This window comes from Cydia fagiglandana, chromosome 20 (genome assembly GCF_963556715.1).
Source record: "Cydia fagiglandana chromosome 20, ilCydFagi1.1, whole genome shotgun sequence".
NCBI classification, from domain to species: domain Eukaryota; kingdom Metazoa; phylum Arthropoda; class Insecta; order Lepidoptera; family Tortricidae; genus Cydia; species Cydia fagiglandana.
This window is the reverse complement of record NC_085951.1, coordinates 6,976,536-7,002,122: the sequence shown is the minus strand read 5'-3', so window position 1 is coordinate 7,002,122 and position 25,587 is coordinate 6,976,536. Positions and strand designations below refer to the sequence as shown.

Here is a 25,587-nt window from a genome sequence, read left to right as displayed (position 1 = left end):
TATAAATATGTGGCTTGCGGTAGGCATATCTTGTTTTAATGCTAATAAGCTATAAAGATTTGTTTCTTCATACTAGCATGTTAATAGGTACATATTTTATGTATATTCGTATGTATATAAAGTTTCTATTAGACACCGCAATATGCATGCCAATATGATAAGCTACGCTACGTGGTGAGAAAATTTGCTTCTTTTTCCCCTCAGTAAAGTACACCTCTGATCTACAATAATCTACATACGAAGCTGCTGAGGTGAAAAAAATATTGCAAATGATAAAAAAAAACATTTAGTACGAGTATACTCCTTTGCAAAGGTCGTCTAAAGTAAGAAACGCAATAGCAATTAGATAATCATCCTATTGCTCAATGAGCCATTGAACATTAGTAGCATTTTATTGGCATACTTGTCTATTGATTCAATTTTAAAATATTGTGACCAAATCTCAGGAGTCTCAGGACGTAATCATTAGGGATTTCCTTACAATTAACGATATCGATTTTCAGAAAATTTTGAAAATCTTTATTGTTTTTTTTGTTACTTGTATGTGTGTGTGACTTTCTTATTTCTTGATTAAATGTACTAACGATTCTAATTAGGAATCCATCGAAAAAAAATCGGGAATCAACATTTTTTTTGTTTAGGTACTTTGTTTTGGCCGAACATACAAAAATATTAAAATCGCTTATAATCTTTAATGCGAATTTGTTGTTATAGTTTGAAATAGACTTTTGATCATTCAAAAAACTCATCGTTCATGCATTATCTCACTTGATTGCAGTTAAGGATGATATAACTCCGGCTTGCCCCGTCGACCTTCGTCCACTTCTCTACTAAAACGCGTGTTGCATTTACAACTACCTACCTAGTGTTACAGCATTTCGCTAAGGATGCTACACATATGTATTTATTGTCGTCCGTTGGGTTTGTGCAACTGTAAACTGAGACAAGTTAAAGACAGAGACTGTCAATCGCTGTAAAAATCGAGTTCTTGTACCGTCTTGTCATAGTATAAATTAGTGACCCGCCCCGGCTTTGAGACGGGTAAACCTAAACAAATCATACACCTAAACCTTCCTCAAGAATCACTATTGATATGTGAAAACCGCATGAAAATCCGTTCAGTAGTTTTTGAGTTTATCGCGAACATACAAACAACAACAGACAGACGCGGCGGGAGACTTTGTTTTATAAAAGTAGTGATTAGTTTGATTTAAACTTAATAAACGGCAGAGAACAGGCGGTAGCAGCATATAGATAGCAGAGAAGGTATTTCTTCTGGACTACCTATGGGTATGGTTTTCAGTCATATACTCAAGCTATCGAAACCATATAATATATAATAGGTAAAAGACTGACCCCGGTCCTCCTGAAGATCACCCTGAGCGACCACGAAGCCATGAAGTGGCTGACTGGTCTTTGTGTAAACATTTAATTACTATACTCTTTCTACTATACTATGTATAATATGTATATATTTGATCATTCATACGATTAAATAAATACTTAGAACTGTACAACATATTATATGGAACTGCGACCTCGTCAATTTGACACCATCTGACAAAAACTATCAAGAGAGGAATGCAATTCTAGTGATTGCTAGTCTTTATAAGATACATGTCTCTCTCTGTTATTACATAATGCGGTAACGTAACTCTTGTTGTGCATATGGGATGAGATCATTATCTCGTAGTAATAAAGGCTATTATCGCGTGATAATGTGCACCTCGGGACGTGTTGTGTGGTTTGAGGTTGCCGGCTTTAGCCGGGGAAACGAAACTGACACTTGGCTCTTGTGACATCTTTGTTTTGTTAATATACTTGGTCAAGCAGATCTTGTCAGTAGAAAAAGGCGGCAAATTTGAAATATGTAGGCCCGAAGGGATATCGTCCCATAGAAAATTTGAATTCCGCGCCTTTTTTTACTGACAAGATTTGCTTGACCAGCTATAGTACCTATATGGATTTGTTGTTAACTAAAACTTACTAGGTAATAAAGTGCTTATGGACTTTAGCACGTAGAGCTTGAAAAAGCTAATATTATATCTCAGAATTTTTCTACAATGCCTTTAAATCAAGGCTGTAATAATATGCGACAGGATGTCTACGTGCTAACGCAAATAGCAAACTCCGCATATTTCTGATTAGAACTTAATTATTGCCGAATAATTTGAATTCGTTGTAAAACTACCTATATAATAAAAATGATTCAGCCTATATTCGGCAGAGGCCTCCTCTCATGCGCGAGAAAACGACGTCATATCCACTCGGCCACCACCGCTTGTTATTGTTGTTGTTGTTGCAAAACTATATATTATTTAATATCTTTAATAACTGAATCAAAAAATATGTAAGCAAGGAAACATTGTAAGCATAGGAGGTAATTAAAACAGCTAATGTATGGAACGTTCTTCGACTTGGCCATGATACGACTAACCGACTGGTGGAGTATGGAGGATAATGTTTTTCGCGTGTATTTATGTATTCTTTGTACCACTCGTACCTATGTATGTTTATTTTATCCCATGGTCCATACGGTTTCACGAAATTTTGTACCTTTTTGTTTTTATTGGCATATTTAAACATAAACATATTAAAGACTACAGGCGCGATTCGGGAAATGAATTAGAGATTCACTAGATATGAAATACCTATGAATGACCTTTTGCCGTCACATATTTTTACTATTTTATATCTAGTAAATCTTTAATTCATTTCCCCAAATCGCGCCGTACGTATGTTATGCATTAACATGTTACTTAAAAGGGACATCTCGACATTTATAACAGAACTGTTGTAAGGATTTGTGCTTTAAGACGAAACGGGAGCTGAGCTAAAAGTCAATTTTGAGATTTCAAGCTGAATATACCCGTCGCTCTGACGGGGCGTAACCGCGGCGTGAGAGACTGTATGTGTATGTGTAATGCACGCACACAGACGCGTGCGGTGCGCCCGTACTCGCGCTGGCGCGCACCTCACTGATTGCAATTTGCATTGCCACTTTTTGTTACTGCTACTACTAAGTAGGGTAATTCGCCAGTAACTGGCCACTTTTAATAACTGGCCGCCCTAAACTAAAAATGAATCCTATTCACCTATAAACAGAATTCATTTTAGTATAAGGTTTCAATAACTTGCCACTTTATACTAAAATTAATTCTATTTATAGGTGAATATAATTCATTTTTGGTTTGGGGTGGCCACTGACGAATTACCCTATTGCGATTGAACTTTTTTACTTACCCGGCTTACGTTTACGGAACTCGATATCGAATAGGGTAATTCGCCAGTAACTGGCCGCCCTAAACTAAAAATGAATTCTATTCACCTCTATACAGAATTCATTTTAGTAGGTATAAGGTTTCAATAATTGGCCACCTTATACTAAAATGAATTCTATTTATAGGTGAATAGAATTCATTTTTGGTTTGGCGTGGCCAGTTACTAATAGTGGCCTGTTACTGACGAATTACCCTATTTATGTACTTAGTGGTTAATACTAGTATCAAGTATTTTTGTTTTCAATAATGCTCAGAAACGAAGTATAGACATGACAAATATAAATATTAACGTCTTTGTAAGGCAGGATTGGACATTCTATAGAGTAAGAGTAAGTGTATGAAACAACCAATTCAGCTAGGACTAGGGAATGCTATCTAGATGTCGCAATTTCGAGATCTCGCTAGATCTCGCACGTATTTTCGAAATTTAACCTAGTTGACAGGAAATCTCGATATATGCAATCTCGGTCGAGATCTCGATTAATATATTCGAGATCTCGAACAAGACTGAAAGTGAAATACTTTGTTTTAAGTAATATCTTCTTCTTCTTCCTCGCGTTATCCCGGCATTCTGCCACGGCTCATGGGAGCCTGGGGTCCGCTTGACAACTAATCCCATGATTTGACGTAGGCACCAGTTTTTACGAAAGCGACTGCCATCTGACCTTCCAACCCTTGTTTTAAGTAATATATGACCTTAGATTCATGTTGTTCATGTTCAGGCAGTGCTGTTATGTGTCCGGCTTTAGCTCTATTATTGTTACGCAGTTTCTAATTAAAGGTAAATAGTGGTTTAACATCGATAGCATTTCATAGAAATAGAAGTAAAGTAAAAATTAAAATAGATTTTATGTTAAATATTTAATTTGTTGTTGTTATTTTCAAAATATAACATGAGGTACCTTAAATAAGTAGTATGTCGGCGGCATATCGTAAAATCGTAATCCTTGGCGTATCATGAAACGCCACCATTTCCTGATCTAATATTAACCCAGGCATATCACGATCTTCCTTATGAAAGAGACGGCAGATCCATCAGAGCAATGCATTCTTTGATATTCCTAGCTTCATAGCGGGCGCATTGTAAAATAATTGATCGAGAAATCATATACATATTTTCAATGATTTTGTAAATGACTACAGTTATGACTACGGTTATTAGAAACCAATTATCCACTCAACCGTCCGGCCCACGAGACTGTTTTCCTGTCGGTCCGGGGTTTTTTAGCGACGCACACCCCGCGCAGCGCATTCACAATTTTCTACAAAAATTATAACTACACTGCCATCTAAATTTTTTTAGAGCTAACTATTTAGTTAGGCTACGTTGTCGCATCAAGAGAATTAGTAAATAATGCTGAAATATTCCGTTAGATGGCTCTGAAATCAAATCTTTCTTCCACCCCTTTGGATAGTAAGGTTCCCGCGGACGGTTAAGAGCATATTTTTTTCGGATACTATGCTATCGTCGGACGGTCAAGTGGTTATAGTATGTTTAATATTCTTTCTAATGGTATGCATCACCAATTGATCAGTAAAATAGAACCCGAGAAATAATGATCAGTTGAGGTCGGTCGCCCGCCATTTACGTGACGGAACAAAATTCATCATTACTTTGTTATATGTATAATATCATACATCAATAAAACTTATGTTTTTGGAAAGCTAATGAATTTTTTTGTATATTTTATAATAACATTAATTGCGGTAAAGTTATAATTTAGTGAGTTAGACGCATGTTTTGTCAGTACTTACTTATGCCATCCATGCACGGTAAAAAATCATATATTTTAAATATTTTGTAAATGACTACAGTCATGACTACGGTTATTATAAAACAATAATTGCACGTTTAATACTCTTTCAAACGACATCTCACACGAACCGATCGGTCCCATAGGACTAAAGACGTGAACAAATATCAATGCTGGTCGGCCGCCCACTTTTTCCTTCCTTTTTTTCGACACGTCCCCCCCCCCCCCCCTCCATAAAATAAAAACGGGTTTATTCATATTCTGGAGACCACGAGGAACACGTCCATACCAGTTTTAGGTATTTAGAAGAGATGTCGACGAAAATCGTGAAGGAGACGACTTTTGTTTAATTGGCCTATAGACTATAGGAATATCAGAATATCACACCTTGAGGTTTGCACAAAATGGCTGGTGTTCGCTAGGCAGATCATGAAATGTCGGCGTTTCATTATATTCCTAGGAATATCTCGATACGCCCGATTTTACGATGTCTATATATATGGAATTCTTAGAGATTTTTGATTAAAATAACACATTTTTAGTTACTTTGTCAAATTCGATCTCGTCGAGATATTAATCTCGATCCCGAAAATCTGACTGTCGAGATCTCGAAACACCCAATCTCGATTCGGATTTTTCGTGCGAGATCTCGAATCGCCAATCTTGGTGCGAGATTGCATTCCCTAGCTAGGACCTTAAATTTCTCGACAATTACGGAGCGTGACTGTACCTAAAATTTTTGTAAACCCATAACCATGCAATAAAATATTTTTGATTTTGATTTCTAATTTGAAATATTAGAATCAAAAAGTTCAAAATAGATTGTACCTATGTAACTACAAAAATGTGTTCCCTCTCAACGCAAAACCCCTTGTGTCTTAGGAGGATCTAGATATTTTCACACAAGACGGTTTATCGATAACTTCTTACATCACTAGATTATCGACATTAAATGTCGACTATTGCCCATCACTTTTCTGGCTGTGTACGTATTTAGAAACTTGACTCCGCCCCTAAAATTAGTGCGATAGGGACAACTGCAGCTGAGGCGAAAAATCCTGCGTAAAAATGACAAAAATCGAGGTTTCGTACTCCTCTTTTTCCTCCTCCAAAACTTAACCAATCGTAACCAAATTTGGAAATCTAAATGATTATGAAATTATCTGTGTCGGACCGTTTTGCTTTTTTGGCTAATTGATATCAGTTTTGAATACCATGCCTCTCATTGCGGCATAGTCAATTAGGCCATTTTGGCCATTTTTGAAGGGCTCTAGCGCCTTAAAAAACAAAAATATCAAAAAAAGCAAAACGGTCCGACACAGATATTGACAATATTAATCTGTGTTGAAAAAATCATTGCTCTAGCTTCAAAAACCACGGAGGAAAACGAGGACTACGTTTGTATGGAGAAATGACCACTCCTGTTGGCTCTTAAGTACTAATTTTATAAATTTAGAGAGCTACATAACTTCGTGTAATCACTGTTCCGATTATACGAGTACGCGTGGTGCAATAATTCTCGACAATTAAAATTAGCGGCAGTTATGATTAGGCCTCATTGATGACTACAATGTAGCTTCGCGCTTAAACAAACTAATGTAAGTACCTAATTATGACTCAATATGTATGCACGAAACGCTAGGGAAACATTCTTTTAGCGGAAACACATAATTAGCCAGGTATTACAGCATGCCTGCAAATTATTTCTAATTACCGCTTCGGTCAGCTTTATTTGGTTGTCGAATTGTTGTGTATATAGTTGCGTGGATACCTACAGCTGATGATGATAATGATGATGATGATGATGAGAACAAAATATTGTTAGATATGCACGATTCTAGACTATATAAATCCACAGGCAGAAGAGGCTTGGCGCAGTGTCAGACATCCACCTCAAGAGTCACGTTATGTTTGCGATCAGAGAATCAAAATATGTGGCCCTGATATCGGGCCTCTTCGTCAACGATACTGAGAATATCCCTGTACATTATACGCATAATGCTGTGGCCATAGAATATTTTGTTAAACCACGAACAATTTATAGTTTAACACCTCCTAGAAGCGAACTCAATCCATCTGCGTATTCTGTGCGTTTCTTCCATCTGTGTGTATGACATCTCAGCTCTCATGATTAATAAGGATACCACTTTGCTAAATCACAAGTGAAGCTGATTATAGACATGCCTATCAGCAGTATACCCATTATCTACATTGAGTGTATGGGAATAAGGTTGTGTTGCGTCACCAATCGCATTGCTCGCTGATGGCTGGCTTATATTGTTGACATGTTGAACGAGAGACACACTAACTAAAGTACCTACGATTACTGTTTCTCGATTCACAACTTGCGGTTTCAAGTTTCAATTCGTCCTGTGTAAAATCACATAATATTTATTGCGGGCCTGGCAGAGTAGCTTTAGACTCTTTAGATCAAATTATATGGCATTTAAAGCCCATATTGAATACGAAAGTGCACTGGTGCCATCCGTTGCGCGTTGTCCGCGACTATTAAGGTGACTATGGTACATATTGGGATGGCAACTTCAGCTGCATTACTGTGGCGGCATTACTGCTGAGATCTTGAAGAGGGCATTGTCACTGTCAATTGCGTAAATAAAAAGAATGACGGAGGGATTTTTCGAGTACTGACAGTAATGCGGGGCAAACGTTTATGAAGGAAATTGACAGTTACAGCGGCCTCGTCTACGCCGCCGGTACATACGGACCCGACTGCAATTTGTATACGTCAACTGCAAAGTCAGCGTGCAGTTCCCATACAATTTGCAGTCTGTCTGTAGCGGATTGAAACTGCAGCTACGTTAGTAGAATTCGAACTCGAATAATACGATATCTACTATTATCGGCATAATCTACTACCACTGCAAGAAAAATTATACCTACCTACATTTAATAGTACATTACTACAGAGGCCGGGAAAAAAGGGGTTGCCGGCCGAAGACATATAGACGGCCGAGCGAAGCGAGGCCGGATAGGTCTGAGCGCCGGCAACCCCATTTCCCGCCGAGGTATGTATAGTGCTTTTCTCAAACATGTAATGAAATAAATAAAATAAAAAATCCACGAAACCCAAGTTTTATTTATAGAAAAAACTAAAAGTAACCTACACCCAAAATATAACTAACACTTATCACGCGTATGTTTTACAAGAGTCGTGGATTTTTACTACCCGTATATTTTCATGTATCTTTGATTTTTTCGCCTTGTATCCGTCTGACTGTCGTTTTCGTCACATAAGTTTACATAGTCTTTCATGTTGATATCATGTTTCATATACATCGTTGCTTTATGCATGGAGTAAATAAGTATAATTTCCACAGTGTTGACGATTTTGTAGTTACTTTCATTTCTTTAAAATATGCCACAAAACTGTTTCTAATAAACTGTAAGCCGAAAAATGGCTTACAGTTTATTAGAAATTATTATAGATTTAGTTTCTCAAATAATAAAATTGCCATAAGCAGCCATATACATACCTACTTCGTCTTTGACTTGGCGGCAGAGTCAGTAAGTTATTTAAAATCAATTCTGCTTACGCTGCCAATTCCAACTCCTACGATTACAATTAATATTAATTTCATTATTTTGTCGGAACTCATATTAAAGTAAAAAAATCAACAACGCACCATAAATCCAATAAAACAGAAATACAGAATGAAATTTTTTCAACTTTGCCTCCATAACAATTTAAAAATAATAACTACGCGTGTTTGAGTAGACCTTTTTACCGCTAAGGTTTAAATGAAATATTTTAAATGTTTTTATTTGTGTAGTTAAATTTATAATTTAAAATTATAGAATTTGGCTAATAATGTATTATATTTTATTATGTTCATGTTGATTTTATACAAATAAAACTGCAAATTATAGCAAACATTGTTTTTTGTTTTTTTTTATAGGCGTAGTGGCAGAGTGTCATTACGAACCATAAAGCAAATATTGCCTCTAGTTTTTTTTTTATGGCTGAATGCCACGATGCTGTGTCACAAATATCTGTGAAATGGAAATTAAAAAAGAGGACTTTGCCGGCCTAGGCCTGCAAGATTTGTATGAAATTCCATTATCTACCTCTTGTCCTAGCCGCACCTGAAACGTCATACTTCGCAGCCTATTATAAGGAACATAACCTCTATATTCCATTGCATGTTTGAGAAAAATATATTATGATACCTTATAAACGAACTTTAGTAGGTACTAGTAACTTAGTTCGTCTTTTACAATACCTCTATAATGGCTATTCATTTTCTGGGAAATCATAATTTGCGAGATTACATGCTTTGGCTGAACATTGTTCATTTTTATCGACACAATAGTTGAGTAAATAATGAATGATAGGATTTCACCAATGTTTGGTTCAAGATAGGCGCTTGTATAGAATGGTGATTGTTCTTTGTTCAATTGATTATTTTTAACAATAAGTTGTTATATACTCGTATTATGCCTATTATGGTGCCATAACTTTTGTTTTTCATTTTAATTTGTAGAGCTTTGTTTATAAACTATTGTTATTTTACCGATTAATATTCTTGTTGCGATCTTTAAGTATACATAGATCAGTCAATTAAAATAAATCGACTTGCCATATCTTCTAGTGCCATGGACGAGGTATGGACTAAGGTTCCTATGCAATTATTACGTGAAGAGTATGTCTTCGTATTTTAGCAACTTCAGTGCTGTTTGTTCAATAGCCAAGATCTTGGTTAGTACCCATTTCTTTGAAAAATATCTTTTCTCTTCTCTTTCTCAGCGAGTATGCGCCCACTGTTGGGCATACGCCTCTCCAAATCTCCTCCAAGCAGCCCTATTTGTTTGCTGCTTCTCTCCTCCAGAGTGGGCCTGCAATCTTTTTAATGTCATCCTCCCATCTTGTTGGAGGTCTGTGATCTGGTCTTTTTGAACGAGGTCTCCACGCTAGGACACGCTTGCTCCATCTCATATCATCTCTGCGACATATGTGCCCGGCCCAGGCCCATTTAAGAGTAGCAATCCGTCGGCCGATGTCTACTACTTTGGTCCGTCGCCGGATCTCCTCGTTTCTAATTCTATCGCAGAGAGATATACCGAGCATACTGCGTTCCATCGCTCTTTGTGCAACTTTGAGCCTCTTCCTTCCGTACATCGTTAGTGTCCACGTCTCGCAAGCGTAGGTCATAGCGGGCAGTACGCACTGGTTAAACACCTTGGTCTTCAGTGATTGTGGTATTTTGGCTTGGAACACATTCTTTAGTTTACCAAAGGCAGCCCAGCCCATCTGTATCCTCCGACTGATCTCCGCCATCATGGAGTCCGCCCCAAGCCCTATTTGCTGTCCGAGATAATTGTATTCTGTCACTTGTTCTAAAGGTTGGGTATCCAATGATATGGGGCTTTGGGATAAGTCTACTGTTGCCATAACTTTTGTTTTGTCCATATTCATTTTCAACCCAACACTTAGCGACGCGGCATACAGTTCCTCCAGCATGTGCTGTAGGTCGTGTGCATTTTCGGACATGATGACGATGTCATCGGCATAGCGGAGATGATTGAGGCGTACGCCGTCGACATTTATACCTCATCCAAATTGAGGGTTTTAAAAATGACTTCCAAAGCACTTGTAAACAGCTTTGGCGAGATTACGTCTTACGTCTTTGGCGGGATTACGTTTTAAAATATCTTCTTTCTTTATCTCATCTTCATCTTTTCAAAAGAACTCTGAATAATACTTATTATCTACATACCCTTACATCAAGGTTTAAACATGTAAGATAGGTAATTATGAAGTAAGTATGGGGGGTCAAGGTGTACTATTATTACGACGGTTATCTAGTTGTCATCACATCACATAAGTACTAAATTGAAGCAAAAGTGCGAAACATCGGTGCCAAAGTGTTCACGCATTTTATGTTTGTCATGTTATGTATTTACAAGGTCGGTGCGTGCTAGAAAAATGCGTTAAGGACCGGAAACGACAACTTTGTGGACACTTATGAAATGCAGGAGACGGGGTTATTGACGCAGTTCAAGTACAATAGTCTTGGATTTCTTTTAAGATTTTAAGTATTTGAGCGATAGACATTTAAATATCTAAAAAAACCATAATGTTCTGAAGCTCAAAACGGACCTAACCAGTCTCTCATATGGCAAAAATGTATCAAGCAGTTTAGGTTAGGTACAGAGTGTTTAAAAATATCATATGAAAAAATACATTAATGTGCTTACTATTGCAACCAAATTGACGACCGTGGCCATATTAGTATCTCTTTCACTCTTGCTACGACCATATATGTGTGAATGAGAAGATTGAAAAGAACAACCTCGGTCGTCAGTTTGGTTTGCGGATAAATATTACCTACTTCTGCGGGCTGAATACAGCTCTTAATCAAGGCGTTGCTGATTTGGCTTGATTTTTCTTGAAATCGACATGGAAAGTGCCAAATTATTTAAAAGCAGACAAATTTGTAACGATCTTTATTTGCGACAAAACAAACCCGTTTTTGCTATTATAGCTGTAATGATCCATTTTGGTTTTAAACAATCTTAATGTGCAGTAATTAAATTACCGTATTTAAATGGTTATGCCATTTCGGCTTTCTCATTCATAGTTAGTAGTTATGCTATCATATCCAGCTAAGCGAGTCTACAAGAATCAGGTTTAGATACAGATGCTTTGCCAATGACGAATTTAATGTGGCTATTGCAAAACGAATGGTTGACTAATAAGTTAAAGAAACCATGAACTCGGACTTTATTATGAGTGACTGATAAAAAAATCCTTTTCAAACTTAGGTAGAATGCTTACCATGTAGAGTCCGTTTACACTTTTGTAGGTATTGACTTGTCACTATTGGCAGTGACAAATTGACAATCACTGCACCTTATAAAACAAAGTCCCCCGCTGCGTCTATCTGTTTGTGTGTATGTATGTTCGCGATAAACTCAAAAACTACTGAACGGATTTTCATGCGGTTTTCACCTATCAATAGAGGGATTGTCGAGGAAGGTTTAGGTGTATAATTTGGTAAGTAAGAATTTGTGTAACCCGTGCGAAATCAGGGCAGGTCGCTAGTATAATATATGGCAACACCAAACTTGCCGTACAAACTGAAAACTCAAAATAATGGAGGTTTATTTATTTGAAGAATTTAATTTCTATAAAGTTGTTTACTTTGTATAATCTAAGTAACCTTACCGTTTTCGACCTTGTCGAATCTATCAGCCATATGTAAAATTTAGGCCATTATCAATGTTACTCAGAAACCTGTATCAGAGTGTTTGTGTACGAATACTGATCACCCACGTTGAAGGTTTTAGTAAAAATAACACCTAGTATCTGTACAATTCGTTAATTACTATTAGAAGTATTTGAACAAATTAAATTATTTTTCAGAAAATATTAGTATTATTTCAGTTTATAATTCGTTAATTATTCGGTAATTAATAGTCAGAATATAACAAAATCGCATCGGTAACAGAAGCCATGCATTCCATATAGATAGTACTGCATTTCTTTGGCTAGCTAGTCTTTTTCTTCCTGTTCTTCCTTATCCCACGATATGTGGGGCAAGATGTTTTTCTCTTCCATTCTCCTTTATCTTTCGTCACTTCAGCACTCGCTCCTTTCTTTCTCATATCTTCTTTCACACAATCCATCCATCTTTTTTTGGATCTACCATCCGCTCTCCGTCCATCAATATTCATCCCTAACATTCTTTTGGGGTATGGCATTCATCCCTCCTCATTACATGCCCAAGCTAGCTAGTCTAGCTACTGAAATCGTAAGGAACATGAAACTGTTCATCATAATTGAATACGAAGTTATTGAGTGAGAAATTTGACCTAGTTCATTTGAAGTCTTCAGTTTTTTTTGCGGTTATCTGGTGTTAAAGTGCATGTTTAAAGTGTATCTATGATCATGTTTCGTACTTTCGTAAGCCGGTTAAATCGTAAAATAACGCTGTAAGAGAGGACTTCGAAGGCTAAATGCCAAGAGAATATACCTCCATCTATGTAAGTGTACAGCCAATACCTTTTACCGCACGTTTAGTTCTAACCTAGATAGAACTCGACAAATATTGCTCAGAAAATAGGTTATTTTGCCAAATTTAGCATAAATGATAACAAGAACGTGTAGATAATTGATTAGAGTGACTAGAGTCTTAGGCCCATTTGCACCATTCCACTAACCCGGGGTTAAACGGTTAAACTGTTAACCTAGTGTCAAATTGTATGGCTAACCATGGCAACTCCTGGTTTAATCGGCTAACCCCGGGTTAGTGGAATGGTGCAAGTGGGCCTTAGTCAAAGTATTTATCATAATGAAAGAAAGCTTGAAAAAGAAAGCTTATTTGATAGGCAAAATTGTTACAATGTAAAAAAATAAAACGAAGTTTGACGGTGAATCCTAGACACGACTTACCTTCAAACTCTTTTTATTTACATATATAATATATAATTATTTCCCCCTTTTTAAGTAAACACTAATTATAATAAATAAATAAATATTACAGGACTTTTTTTTTACACAAATTGACTGAGCCCCACGGTAAGCTCAAGAAAGCTTGTGTTGTGGGTACTCAGACAACGATATACATAATATATAAATACTTAAATACATAGAAAACAACCATGACTCAGGAACAAATATCTGTATCATCATACAAATAAATGCCCTTACCAGGATTCGAACCCGGGACCATCGGCTTCATAGGCAGGGCACTACCCACTAGGCCAGACCGGTCGTCAAAAATTCACATGCTGACTAGAACAACTTTATTATATGTAGTAATACCGGTAAAAGAATTGTCATTGTTTATACAAACATTTTTGTATTTTTTGTTGAACTAACTACGTATCATAGAAGTTTTAATCAATGCCCATAAAATTAAAGTTTAAAAAATTCAAGAGCCTACCTTTATCACACACAATCCAATATCACACACACTACACACTGCACTATACGCGATGTGTTGTGCGCGGCGCAGCCGACACTGGCGCGGCGTGCGCAGGAGTCGATGCTAGCAACGTGCTTGCAACATCACACGGTCAATGTTAATGGGCCCTTAACATTTTGTAACTTATGCGATGGGTGACGTTTCAAGGTCGGTTTTGGTGACGCGAATATTGGTATTCCTTGATGTAACCTTTTGTCATAAATTCACAGAGGTCGAAAGGTGGTGAAATTTTATTTTATTTTAAATATTTCGGGAACTACCTAACTATCAGTAAAATTGGGATTATTATAAACGTAGGTACTCATTTACCTGTTAGAAGCGAAAGGATAATTAGGTACCTATACTTATCCTCAAAGATTTATTGATTGTGTAAGATGTGTAAATAACTGTTTTGTTTGTATTTAATGAGGAAAGTCAATGACCGCTTCGATGTTGAAAATGGGGACTAAGTAAATATATGCCCTTAACGGGACTCGAACTTCGAACCTTAGTCCTCCTTTGTAAATCGCGGTGGGTCGCAAACTGGCCATTAGAATATATGAGCACAATCCATAGAAAGGGTCTTTCAACATAATTATAATAAGTGATGTGTGTATGTGTACGTGCGGCGAGGTGTGTCATGCGCCGACGATTTAGATATCGAAGGACCATGTTACTTTCGAACCGTTATCCTTGTGCTAGCTATAGTACATTAATGCTAATAATTTTGAGACCACTTTCAGTGTGTATATACTTCAGATATAAATTTCTAGTTGTTTAAAAATAGATATAAAAAATAAAATCTAGACACGCGGTAGCGTGTCCAGCCAAGTTTTCATTTATTTCAAGCTACATGCTCATATATAATTGGTTGTAAAAAGTTGTGTAATAGGTACATATTTGCATGGAATATTTTTACAGTTATTTAATGATTCTTTGTTATTTTGTTAATATCTTGATTAAATCTCTGCCAATTATCCTTACGCTACATCCATTATGCAGCAGGTACTTCATGTTAATTTCTGTCCCAAGATTTGAAGTGGCTTGCCTTGTCACGAATGCGACGAAACGGTAAGGGTAAATGGCCGTATACCTCCACTTATGTAATAATATTGTCTGTTGCAGGTACGTGACTCCATGCATGCATCTGTGCAACAAGTTTGACGAGGAATATGTAAGTAAAGATGTGATATGTTGGAAAACTTTAAGAGGAACGTCATTCATTAGTTTAGTATGTAGGTAAGCGTGACAATAAATTCAAAAATACCAAAAAAATTTTTTTTTGTTGTTGCTTTTTTTGATGTGTAGGTAAGCTTCATATTATTATTTCTTGGTTTTTAACTAACACAACGGTACCTTGAATCACTCAATTGATTTCTATATAAAAGTGCTGGAGTGTGATTTCTCATGACATGACCTATATTTTAGATATTATGCATGTGCCAGACTTTTTTCATAAAAGTTTATCTGCTAAGTCGTAATCTTCAATAAAAATTAAGTAAATATGTCTCTTCTGTCATTTTCCTTGTAAATGACAACTTTCTTCATTTCTGAGGCGCCCTTATGACTCATGAACAGCGTTGTAAGCCTCTTGCGCAATTTTAATGATGACCCAACGTGATGTCCACAGGCTTGAGTCAGTACATCAGAATAGGGCGAGGGATAGGAAGCCAAACCCGATAAGTTGAGATATTTTGTCACTTAAATAAGAACTCTAGGCACGTAACATATAGTTCTAATTTCAAAACCTCATTTGCACGACTTGTCGGGTTTGACCGCCCAAGGGGGTCTAGCTAAGATAGATATCGACAAACGCCAATCGAAACGTAAAAATATGACATTTTCCATAAACGGTCCTTCGCTTCCAGGTCAATGACCTGACCTGTATTCCCAATCATATTGGGTGCTAGCGAGTGTCATAAAAGCTCGCTGTAGTGAGGAAGCAAAACCGATGTTTTTGTATAAACTATAGTTTGTCAAAGGACTGACTCTTCTTATCATAGACAGAGAGAATTATACCCTCTTTGTCTTACACTAGTACTAGCGCCCAAAAGAAAAGGATGAGTATAGTTTTCTTGGTTCTTACTGACTGACCAATTGGTTTGACCAACTATAGACGACAGTTTTTGCATTTAGTTAGATAGGTAAGCGAGCGTCGGGATGTGACAACTACATAACGTATAGTAACTGTGATTTCAAATATATATTTTATATCACTTTGGTGGAAAATAAGCATACTGCCCGCCTAATAGTAAGCAGTCACCGATGATCTGTACGTGTCCCTTTTTTTTGAAGAACCCCATACTGTAGTGTAATCCATCGAATTCTCAACTGAAATAAATGTCATATACTAAGAAAAAATGACCAAGGCCTCCAGTGCCCCAGGCTGGAATCGAACCAGCGTCCTCTGCTATCGCGTCAGGAAAAAATTATTTCCTAAATTTTATTTATTTATTTAATTTATTTCCTGGAAAATAATTTAATTTGTTCAAATACTTCATTGTCATCGAATTCTCGGTGGGGTGGGTTCTGTCACGCTTGTATTTTTGTCTGTAATCAAATAAATAAAAAAAAGTCTAGTGCTAATGCATGTTATTCTAGCTGACACATGGGAAAAATATGAAACGAATTTTCATCCCATACAAAAAGCTCCACTCATTCACATTTTTGGGACAAAAAGCAATACAAAGAAAATAATTTTGACCCGAGTATTCTCAGTCACTTTTTCGATGTAATTACGGGGGGTTCATTAATCATTATGCATTTTTAATGATGCCAATGCGCCGACGATTAAACTAATGTTTAAGTCAGAGTTACAATACCTTTGCGTTTATTGAATACTTATTTGGCAAGTATTAGCTAATGGTAGGAATTAGCGTGGCCCTAATGTTGTTTCGGAGATTTCCCCAACAATGTCTGCAATGCTTGCGATGTGTGAATTAATTCAATTAATGTCCAAGGAAACATATTTTATCTTTACAAACCTGAGTAAAAATTTTGTTAGAAGCTATTTTATACAGTTTTCATCACACTTGCTCGAAAAATAACTTATTTCATGCAGGTGTACCTACAGTCAGCAGCAGATATACCTGAGCGGGCAAGGTGTCCAAGAAAACATATACACTTCAATCGTCACAAAAATAAGGACATCTAAGATGTCATTTTCACGTAGGCTTCCAGTTCGTCACAAATACCTTAACTTCTGAGTTTTTCTTTAACACATACACCCTTATTTAATCACAATGACAATAACGGTTAAAAAGTCAGTGGTAACTAAGCAATCAAATTCAAGCTGCTGTCATTAATACCTACACCGTGTAGGTGTAGGCTACACGCACTGCCAATCACGTACGTCAGCAGCCAGGGTGCCACCAGTTGCTAAGCAGTTGTTATTTCAATGGTAACTAAGCATCAACATTTTATCTCTTTAACTTTAAAATAAATACTGTAGCACTACGAATTGACACCTCCTTTCTTTAAGAAGTATTTTATCGTTAAGTGTCAAACTTATACCATAAATAAGTAGGTTCTACTAGAATGATCGGTTTTTTTATTTTAACTGTCATATGCAGCTGTTCTTCCAAACCGTTGATCATATTATATACCTATGTTAATATATTTATTTAGCCCACTTATTGTAGTAAAATATACTATACAGGATGGCCCATTTAGATCGGCCAGTACCGTAACATCGGGGTACTTTGTCCCAAAATCAAGATACTTTTTACTTTTCGTTTGAGCACTTCAATTTTAATCGCATTATGACACTTTTATAGTCATAGGTATTTAATTGTGGGTATAATCAACTCATGCACATACGTAAAACTTAATAAATCAACCTCTAAATATTTTTTAATTTTTCGCAAAGTTTGAGCCAAAGTTACGCTTTCAAGCGGGTTTCTTTGGCCATCGATTTTTCATTGAGTACAACGTAACGGTTTGCAATGGTAACGGGTTCAAACCTACAACGTCCTGATAGAAAGTCGTACATGTATACGCTACATGTGACATTATCTTCAAAAATTATATAAACTAATGCGAAATTAACATAAAACCAGAAGACACAAATTAATAATAGAAATGAAATCAAAAAAAAAAACAAAAAGCTGTAATCTCTAGGTGCGTACGACTGAGATTTGAACCCGCGGTCTCTGCTTTGAAAAGCAAACGCCTGTTACTGAGACCACGACGTGCCTTAACAATTGGCTCTAAATTCGGCTTCAGTTAGCTTTTGCTATGTGTCATTCGTCTTGACGATTCTGTTAAAAGAAATAGTTTGCAGTAAGTTGACCGAGAGGCTCCTGTCAAATGGTTGAAGGGCAAAACGTGAGATAGATGTATGTGATGACAAGACTGTACTGCTTTCGATGATTGTCAAAACGCTTTACCTGAAATTAGCATGGCTATCTTTTATTCAATATTCGACCATACTTGTATGCTTTAAAGTCTATTTTTCCATATTGTTCAGATATATTTGACACGTTGACCGCTTAGATACCATTGGTTTTTTGACAGCTAAGGTATCAATGACTTGTTGTAAGTGTAGAAATTAATGAATAGCGACTGTTAACATATTTGTGACACGTTGAGCGCTCACAAGTAAATACTACCATGACAGTCAACAACTTTTTGACAGTTTAAACGTTTACCTCTCTTTGAGCACCTGGAGTGTATAGCGACTTCTGCTGCTGACTGTACTGAAGGACAAAGGCCTATATTGTTCCCGCGGGAGTTATGGATTGTAAAAGAAAGCTTTAACTCCCTAGGGAGTGTGACAAAATTCGACAAAAATTACTGGATTATTTTGGCAGTAATGGGTCAGTTTATATCAGTAGGCTACAGAAGGCAGAACAAAATGTAAAGGTGCCACTATAAACTTTATAATTTGTTTCATATGATATTTATTTACATTAATAGTGGCAGTTCCACACTCTGTTACTGAAAAGTCAGTGCTTGGTATGATTATTAAAATTCATAGTATTAGGCTTCAAGGGCTCTTATTCAGTATCAGAGACACACATACAAAAAAGTATAAAAAAACGTAAAAGTATATACAGTCTTATACAGATGTATGATAATGCGTATGCATTGCATTAGGTATTTTAATAAAAGCTCTATAAAGGTCGTCCTTGGCCTGATAAGGGAACTAGTCAAACTGGTAAAACTAGCATTCTCGCCCTTTAGCATGACGACCTTTCTTTCGGTCACCTTCGACCTTCGACTGTTTTTGACTCAATAGTTTTATTATTGAATTATTTTACCCGTCAGCTTGATACATGACTTTGATCGGTTCTCAATCATCATCATGATAAGGTTTTCTATGGGTGGTCCGTTTCTTCAACTAGACGGTAAAAATATTGAATTGTCTCACAGCTGATATACATGGTGGCAATAAAATAACTACTTACCCGTTGGGAGGTGTTGGGATTATACTGAGCAACTTTTACTGTGTGTACATTCACATAAATAATCGATAATATATAAGATATTATTTGGCTACAAACGAAATTTCGCCATGGCAGCAGGCCCGAAGACATGCTGCCAAGGCTGTTCTTATGTTGTAATCCGCTAAACAGCAGGCTAAAAACAACGCAACACATACAGAAAATAATTTCTACAATGTATGAAGGTGCTAATTTAATTATTAAGGTTTTTTAAGTAAAATTCCATGATTGTCATCCTAACGTTAAACAAGTGGAAATTGAGAAACACAGGGGTTGTGTCAGAACTATTTATTTCGACATTATGTATTCCGGTTACTACTTATTATGGTCCTTCGTTTAACTTTGTTATATGTGGCACGTTTGTTAACGTTTGTTTGTACTTTCATGTAGGTATTTCCCATTTTGTGGTCAGGCATATGTAAATTATGTACCTATAACTACGTTCAGTTTGTATTTAATGAAACTTACTACAGAAAGAGCCGTTTAGTATTGTCTAAATGTTAGTCTGCCTAGCCAAATTTGAATTTCGCACCTTTTTCTACTGACAAAATTGTTGGACAAACTAAAAGACAGCTGTTGTTATATCAAATATGGAATAACACACTGAGAAGGTGCCTAGCTAGAAAATAAGGAAGGTATATATAAGGTTTACCTACTCAGTTGACTAACCTAAAAAAAACTATTATCAGTCATATCCTTTTAAAAAGAAGGTTTCAAAACCAAACCACAATTACACCACAATCTTTCATTCATATAAGCATTGACAATATATTACAGTACAGACAGCCGACATGTAAACTGCACAAAAAGTTGACCACAACAAAAAAGTTGAACGTACTTGCAACAGTTTGAACGCACTGTGAAAATAATGTAAGTACAGTCACCTGCAATAATATGTTACGCAACGAAGGCCGCAAAAATATCTGACACGATCTTATTTGTAGAGCCATAAGAGCGTGTCACATATTTTTGCAGCCTTCGAAGCGTAACATATTATTGCAGGTGACTGTACCTATGCTGTCAGTAATGGCTGCCAAAGTGTCACAGTAGAATTTGATGCAACACCTGAGTTTTTATTACTAATAATAATTTTGATATTTAAATGATTAGATACCAACATCTTAATTCTGAATTACTTCTGATTCATGTTACTAACATAATAATGTTGGCGATACTTTCTCCGCGCAAAAACGAAGAAACCTTATATTACACAAAAAATCAAGCGACTTCAATCTTACGTGTTTGGAGGCTATATATATGTAACTGTCGTGGCCAGATCATAGATTTTGAACATTTCACGAAATGCCGTTTTAGAATGGATTACTTCATGTTATTGATTCACTTTTTCGTGATGTGGCAAACCGACAATTTCATGAAATTATTGCTACATCATGAAGTGATCAATTCTAAGATCTAAACACGACATAACTACTAATGGTTGTGTATTTAAAAAATAAAACATTGTACATTGTACAATACTTTACATTTGTCACAGTCACAATTCATCTTTTACATTGTATAATTTTCTTACCATATCAACAGCTTTTTCAGCAATCGCTAAGGTTGTTGCCATCGTGTTAGCTCCCACGATATCAGGCATCACGCTGGCATCCACGACTCTTAGTCTCTTCACTCCATGTACCATCAAGTTATAGTCCACTACGGAATTTGGATCTTCTTTCATACCCATCTTTGCAGTTCCAACTGGGTGGTAGACAGTGGTTGCCATGTGTCTTATGTAACACTCCCAGTAACTATCAGTGTTAAACGGGTATTCTGTGCAAAATGGCAGCTTAATTTGGACAAGTTTTGCATTAAGGGCCTTAAAGGTATCAGTAATCTGTAATTTAGTTACAAATCTTACACCATCGATTAGCTGTTTTAAATCGTCTGCTTTTTTTAAATAACATGGTTTGATGATGGGCTTTGATGTAGGATTATTATTAGCCAATAATACTTCTCCTTTGGATTTCGGATGCAGCAAAGTGGGATAAAGTCCAATCAATTCAAATTCATTATTTAATTCTGCAACTGCTTCTATGACTTCGGCTTTATACCCTGTTTTGTTCATATAGATCTTCATTAACTGGTCGTTTTTAGGAATGTACATGTGATGAAATTGGATGTTGGGAATACTGTTGTCTTTTGTATTGACAAAAGACATAAAATCAGTGACGCCTATCGTAGACAGCGGTCCAGTTCTAGTTAAAATGTATTGCATCACAAAGACATTAAATGCCTCGGGAGATATTGGTAGTGTCTCTTTAATTGTTAAGTATATTGGAAAGAAGATATGATCCTGCAGATTTTGACCAACTGGCAAGTTTATTACAGGAATTATTTTTTTCTCTTCGAGATGCTTCTTTGGCCCTATTCCTGATAACATAAGAATTTGCGGTGTGCCAATGGAGCCAGCGGATAGTACTACTTCTTTCCTAACATTTATTTGCATAATTTTCCCGTTGGCTACTTGAACCTCCACGCCGACGGTAATTTTAGATTCAGCGTCTATAATTACCTTGTGCACTACGGCATTTTTCATGATATGCAGGGTTATAGACTCGTTTATAAATATTTTTGCAGTATTCAAACGTTTCCCGTTTCTTGTCACAAGTTTGGCTATTTTTGTACCAATAACGGCCTCATTGCTTAATTTATCAATTGGCATTATGCCTAGTTCTTTATAAGCTTCCTCGAAGAAATTGTAAAATGGGTTGGTATTAAATCTGTAACTGTTCAAATTAAGCCTTTTTTCGACTTTGTTAAAATATGATGAGAGATCTTCATATCCCCAGCCTGTATTCCCAAGGGTTTTCCAGCTATCATAGTTTGCATGGTGTCCTATGATGTACAACATGGCATTAATGGAACTCGATCCGCCCATACCTTTTCCCTTACTCCAGGTGCATCGTTCGTGTCTGAGCCCCAGGCAGCTCGTTCCGTCTGGCTCAGTTTTGTAATTCCAATCGTAGGCCGTTTCCTGGGTATTGTAAAGGAACGCCGGTATCTGTAATGTTAAGCTAGTTCAAAAAAAAATGAATTGGGAAAACTATAATACGTACGAAGTCAAGATATTAGTACGAATGCCACTGTATGTCTAATTTCGTTGTGTTTTACTGCGGTCATAATCATACCTAATCTTACTGAATTTACATATACAGGGTGATTCAGGAGACGTGAGCAGGACTAACACTGCGCATTTTGTAAATTATAAGCAACTGTTTTGTATCAGTATTAGTGAGATTAACGTTAATTTTCTACTCGTGTTGAAAAAAATAATAATAAATTTATTTACGACATGCATGGTCACCCTAAAATTAGAATACTAAACTACCGATATTCTGTGTCAAATTGAATGTCATCACTGTCTGGTTACTTTTGAAAACTCGTATCTCACTCAAGTTTGACAGTTTATTTTCTTCGTAATCAAAATGCTGTCATTACGGTTAAAGAGGTTTTATGTTTATTAATTAGGTCTTGTAGGGTAACCATGATTGTAGAGAGTTAAATTTGCCCTCGCCAAAAAGTTAAAAAATAGGAAAAAGTGTGGTTGTTTCACCTAAATACGACGGTGATCGATCAATTATCAGGTACTGAGTGTGCAGGATTAGTCCTGCTCACGTCTCATGAATCACCCTGTATACATGTGTTGAATAATGGTCGGTTCCTACAGCTGAGATTGTAGCTGTTTATATATTGGGAGTGGTTGCTATTTCTATGCGTGAGGCATCATTTATTTAAAAACGTATCGAATATTTTACGGGTTATCGTCAATGATAATATACCTCACTATCCAGTCCCGGGTCACCGCCTGCCTCGAGAAGCAGCACAGACCAATGCTTGCTCAGGCGGCTAGCTACAAGTGAACCCGCTGTCCCTGCTCCCACTACTATAAAGTCATACGATAGTTCTGAAAAAAAATAAAACAAGTATACATGCTATGCAAAACAAATCAATCCTCCACCTTAAAAGTTAAATTCGGTAAAAATATAACAAATCGATTGAAATGTGTTATATGTCAAAATCGCCACAATAGCGTTGACTACGTTCAGTGGAATACATGAAATAAACACACCTACATACATAATTTCCTACAGAACTATCTATTTTTCTATGTATATCTAAGTAGGTACCTATACAACTTATCTATTTATAAGTATAGACCTAAAAAAAGTCATAATCCTTGCAGTATTCGTGTAATAAATATGCAAGTGAGTTATTGACAAACAGCATTCGATGCGTGGTTTTACAAAGTTTGAAGCTGAAATAATGTCGAGCAAGTGTCTTAGTGCTTAGCGGTTAGTAACTTTAGGAATAATTTATATTTACCCGACCTTCGAGCAAACCGCACAATCATGAAATCTGAATGATGTCACGTAGTTAAAGACCAAAAATTGGCGCATCAAAATTTACTAAATCATTAAGGCTTAATTATGTTTATGCCAAAATGTAGTAATACTCGACCTAATGTTAAATTTTCACTTTTATTTCTCAATCAAATAATCAGTACCTAAGTAATAAAACAGGCCGGAGATTGCTCAAAACCGAGGCTGATGGATATCGAGGGGAAGGCCTTTGCCCAGCTGTGGGACACCATATAGGCTAGTAACAATAATAAGATGCAAAAGGCGGTAATTTTAGACACGGCGCGTATAGTACGTCGGTTCCTCTCTCTGCGGCCCCGCTGCCGGCGGCACCCTAAGGTTAGGTTTTTTTATAGTGTGTTTATATATTTTTTGTAAGTGTTTTTATATTTTACTTTTATACTCACACTGTAAAATCCTAACCTAAGACATTAGTTGAATAAAGTAATAAAATGAAATTGTTCATTCATCGCCTAAGAAGATACAAAGTTACCTGTAGCTTTATCCACAATTTGATGAGTGCTGTCCTCTGGCCACGGCTCAGCGACAAACGCGCAGTGCGCAGCAACCACTGCCGCTATCGCGCCAGCGAACACCTCGCCCGTCGCCCCGGTGAACGCCGATGGACACCATGCGGTCACATTTGGGATTAGACCGTCCATTGTTTTCTGTTTTTAAAGACATGAAAATACAATGACTCTTGTGACTAATTTTTTATAAGTTACTGGCAGAGAATTTTTCTTTAATAACGGACTTGGATTTCAAGATTATTATTCTCAGTTCGACGGGATCTTTTTTGTTTCCCGATACTTATAATACGGTTGGGATTTGGGATAGTTTGATATTTCTTGTTTAAAGGATCCTACCTCGCATTCATGTGTGCATGCAATTTTGTTACTTTTTAAAAATAAAGCAATGTCTCCTTTAAGTAAAATGACCCAAATTAAGGATTTAAGGTAGTTATTTTTCCGCACTGTATACTTAATAAGCACATCCAATAATGATTTTTGTGTTTTAACTCTTGCACTTTCTCTCGTATAACGATATCTGGTGAAGCAAAACTGGTGAAGAAAACTTACTATTTTCCGAAATTGGTTATTTTTTGTTAAAAGTTGTTATGGCAAAAACTTCGTGGCTAGGCACCTTTCTAACAAGCAATTTTAATGAATCATAGAATTCCATTACACTGATTTGATTTCGCAATGTCACTCGAACTATTGAAACAAGTAATAAACACCGGCATTACGTACTAACGATATGGACACTTAAAATAAGTGTTTACCTAAAGTGCCATATTTAACATGGCATAATTAATTGACTGGTAGAGAATACCTTATTGCATTAAGTTCGCCGTGTCTACGATGTGTTTACATTTGTGCAATAAAGAATAAAAAATCAGCATAGCATGAATGCTATTGACACTGAAATTTAAAAATGGAAAAAAATATTTATCGTTTTCTGAATAGAGTAAAATTAGGTGGGACAAGTGAGAGGATCACAGCAAGTTAAATTTGGCCGAAGCAAGACTTACTCTATGAAAATAAGAATTAAAACCTAGTTCTCGATCGATTATATATTTCCTGACACTTTTTTCTAAATAAGATGATAGATTATGAGTATTGGGTACTTACACTTGCTTGTCCCTGAGTCTCCCAGCGACCTCCGTTCTTCAGCGCACGAGTTTGAATGTTACGTTGTGAATAGAACTTGTTATCCTGATCTCAGTATCACAATAACAAAGCATAACCCTAGGCTATTGTTATTCTAATCCTGCCTCAAGTATATCCTAATTCTTCGTGCGCGTAGTTCACAGCCAA

General features: G+C 36.5%; 3 protein-coding genes across 3 annotated transcripts in view; 2 read left to right on the top strand and 1 right to left on the bottom strand.

The window, feature by feature from the left end:
* The window catches only part of LOC134674577 (flotillin-2), a 352,073-nt gene that overhangs the window by 228,668 nt on the left and 97,818 nt on the right, over positions 1–25,587 (top strand). The window lies entirely within an intron of this gene.
* Positions 1–25,587, top strand: part of LOC134674549 (uncharacterized) — a 420,725-nt gene that overhangs the window by 379,483 nt on the left and 15,655 nt on the right. The window lies entirely within an intron of this gene.
* Positions 20,421–24,438, bottom strand: LOC134674595 (glucose dehydrogenase [FAD, quinone]-like). Its single transcript, XM_063532708.1, has 3 exons — positions 24,264–24,438; positions 23,192–23,316; positions 20,421–22,413 (listed from the first exon to the last, which is right to left on the bottom strand). Exons 1-3 carry the CDS (start codon positions 24,430–24,432, stop codon positions 20,902–20,904), a joined length of 1,806 nt encoding a protein of 601 aa, XP_063388778.1. The 5' UTR covers positions 24,433–24,438; the 3' UTR covers positions 20,421–20,901.

Coding starts and splice junctions, on each gene's coding strand:
- LOC134674595 (XM_063532708.1), bottom strand. CDS start 24,432: ATGGACGGTCTAATCCCAAATGTGACCGCATGGTGTCCATCGGCGTTC. Junction 23,317..24,263: donor AATTGTGGATAAAGCTACAG/GTAACTTTGTAT, acceptor ATTTTTTTTCAG/AACTATCGTATGACTTTATA. Junction 22,414..23,191: donor ACCCGGGACTGGATAGTGAG/GTATATTATCAT, acceptor TTAACATTACAG/ATACCGGCGTTCCTTTACAA.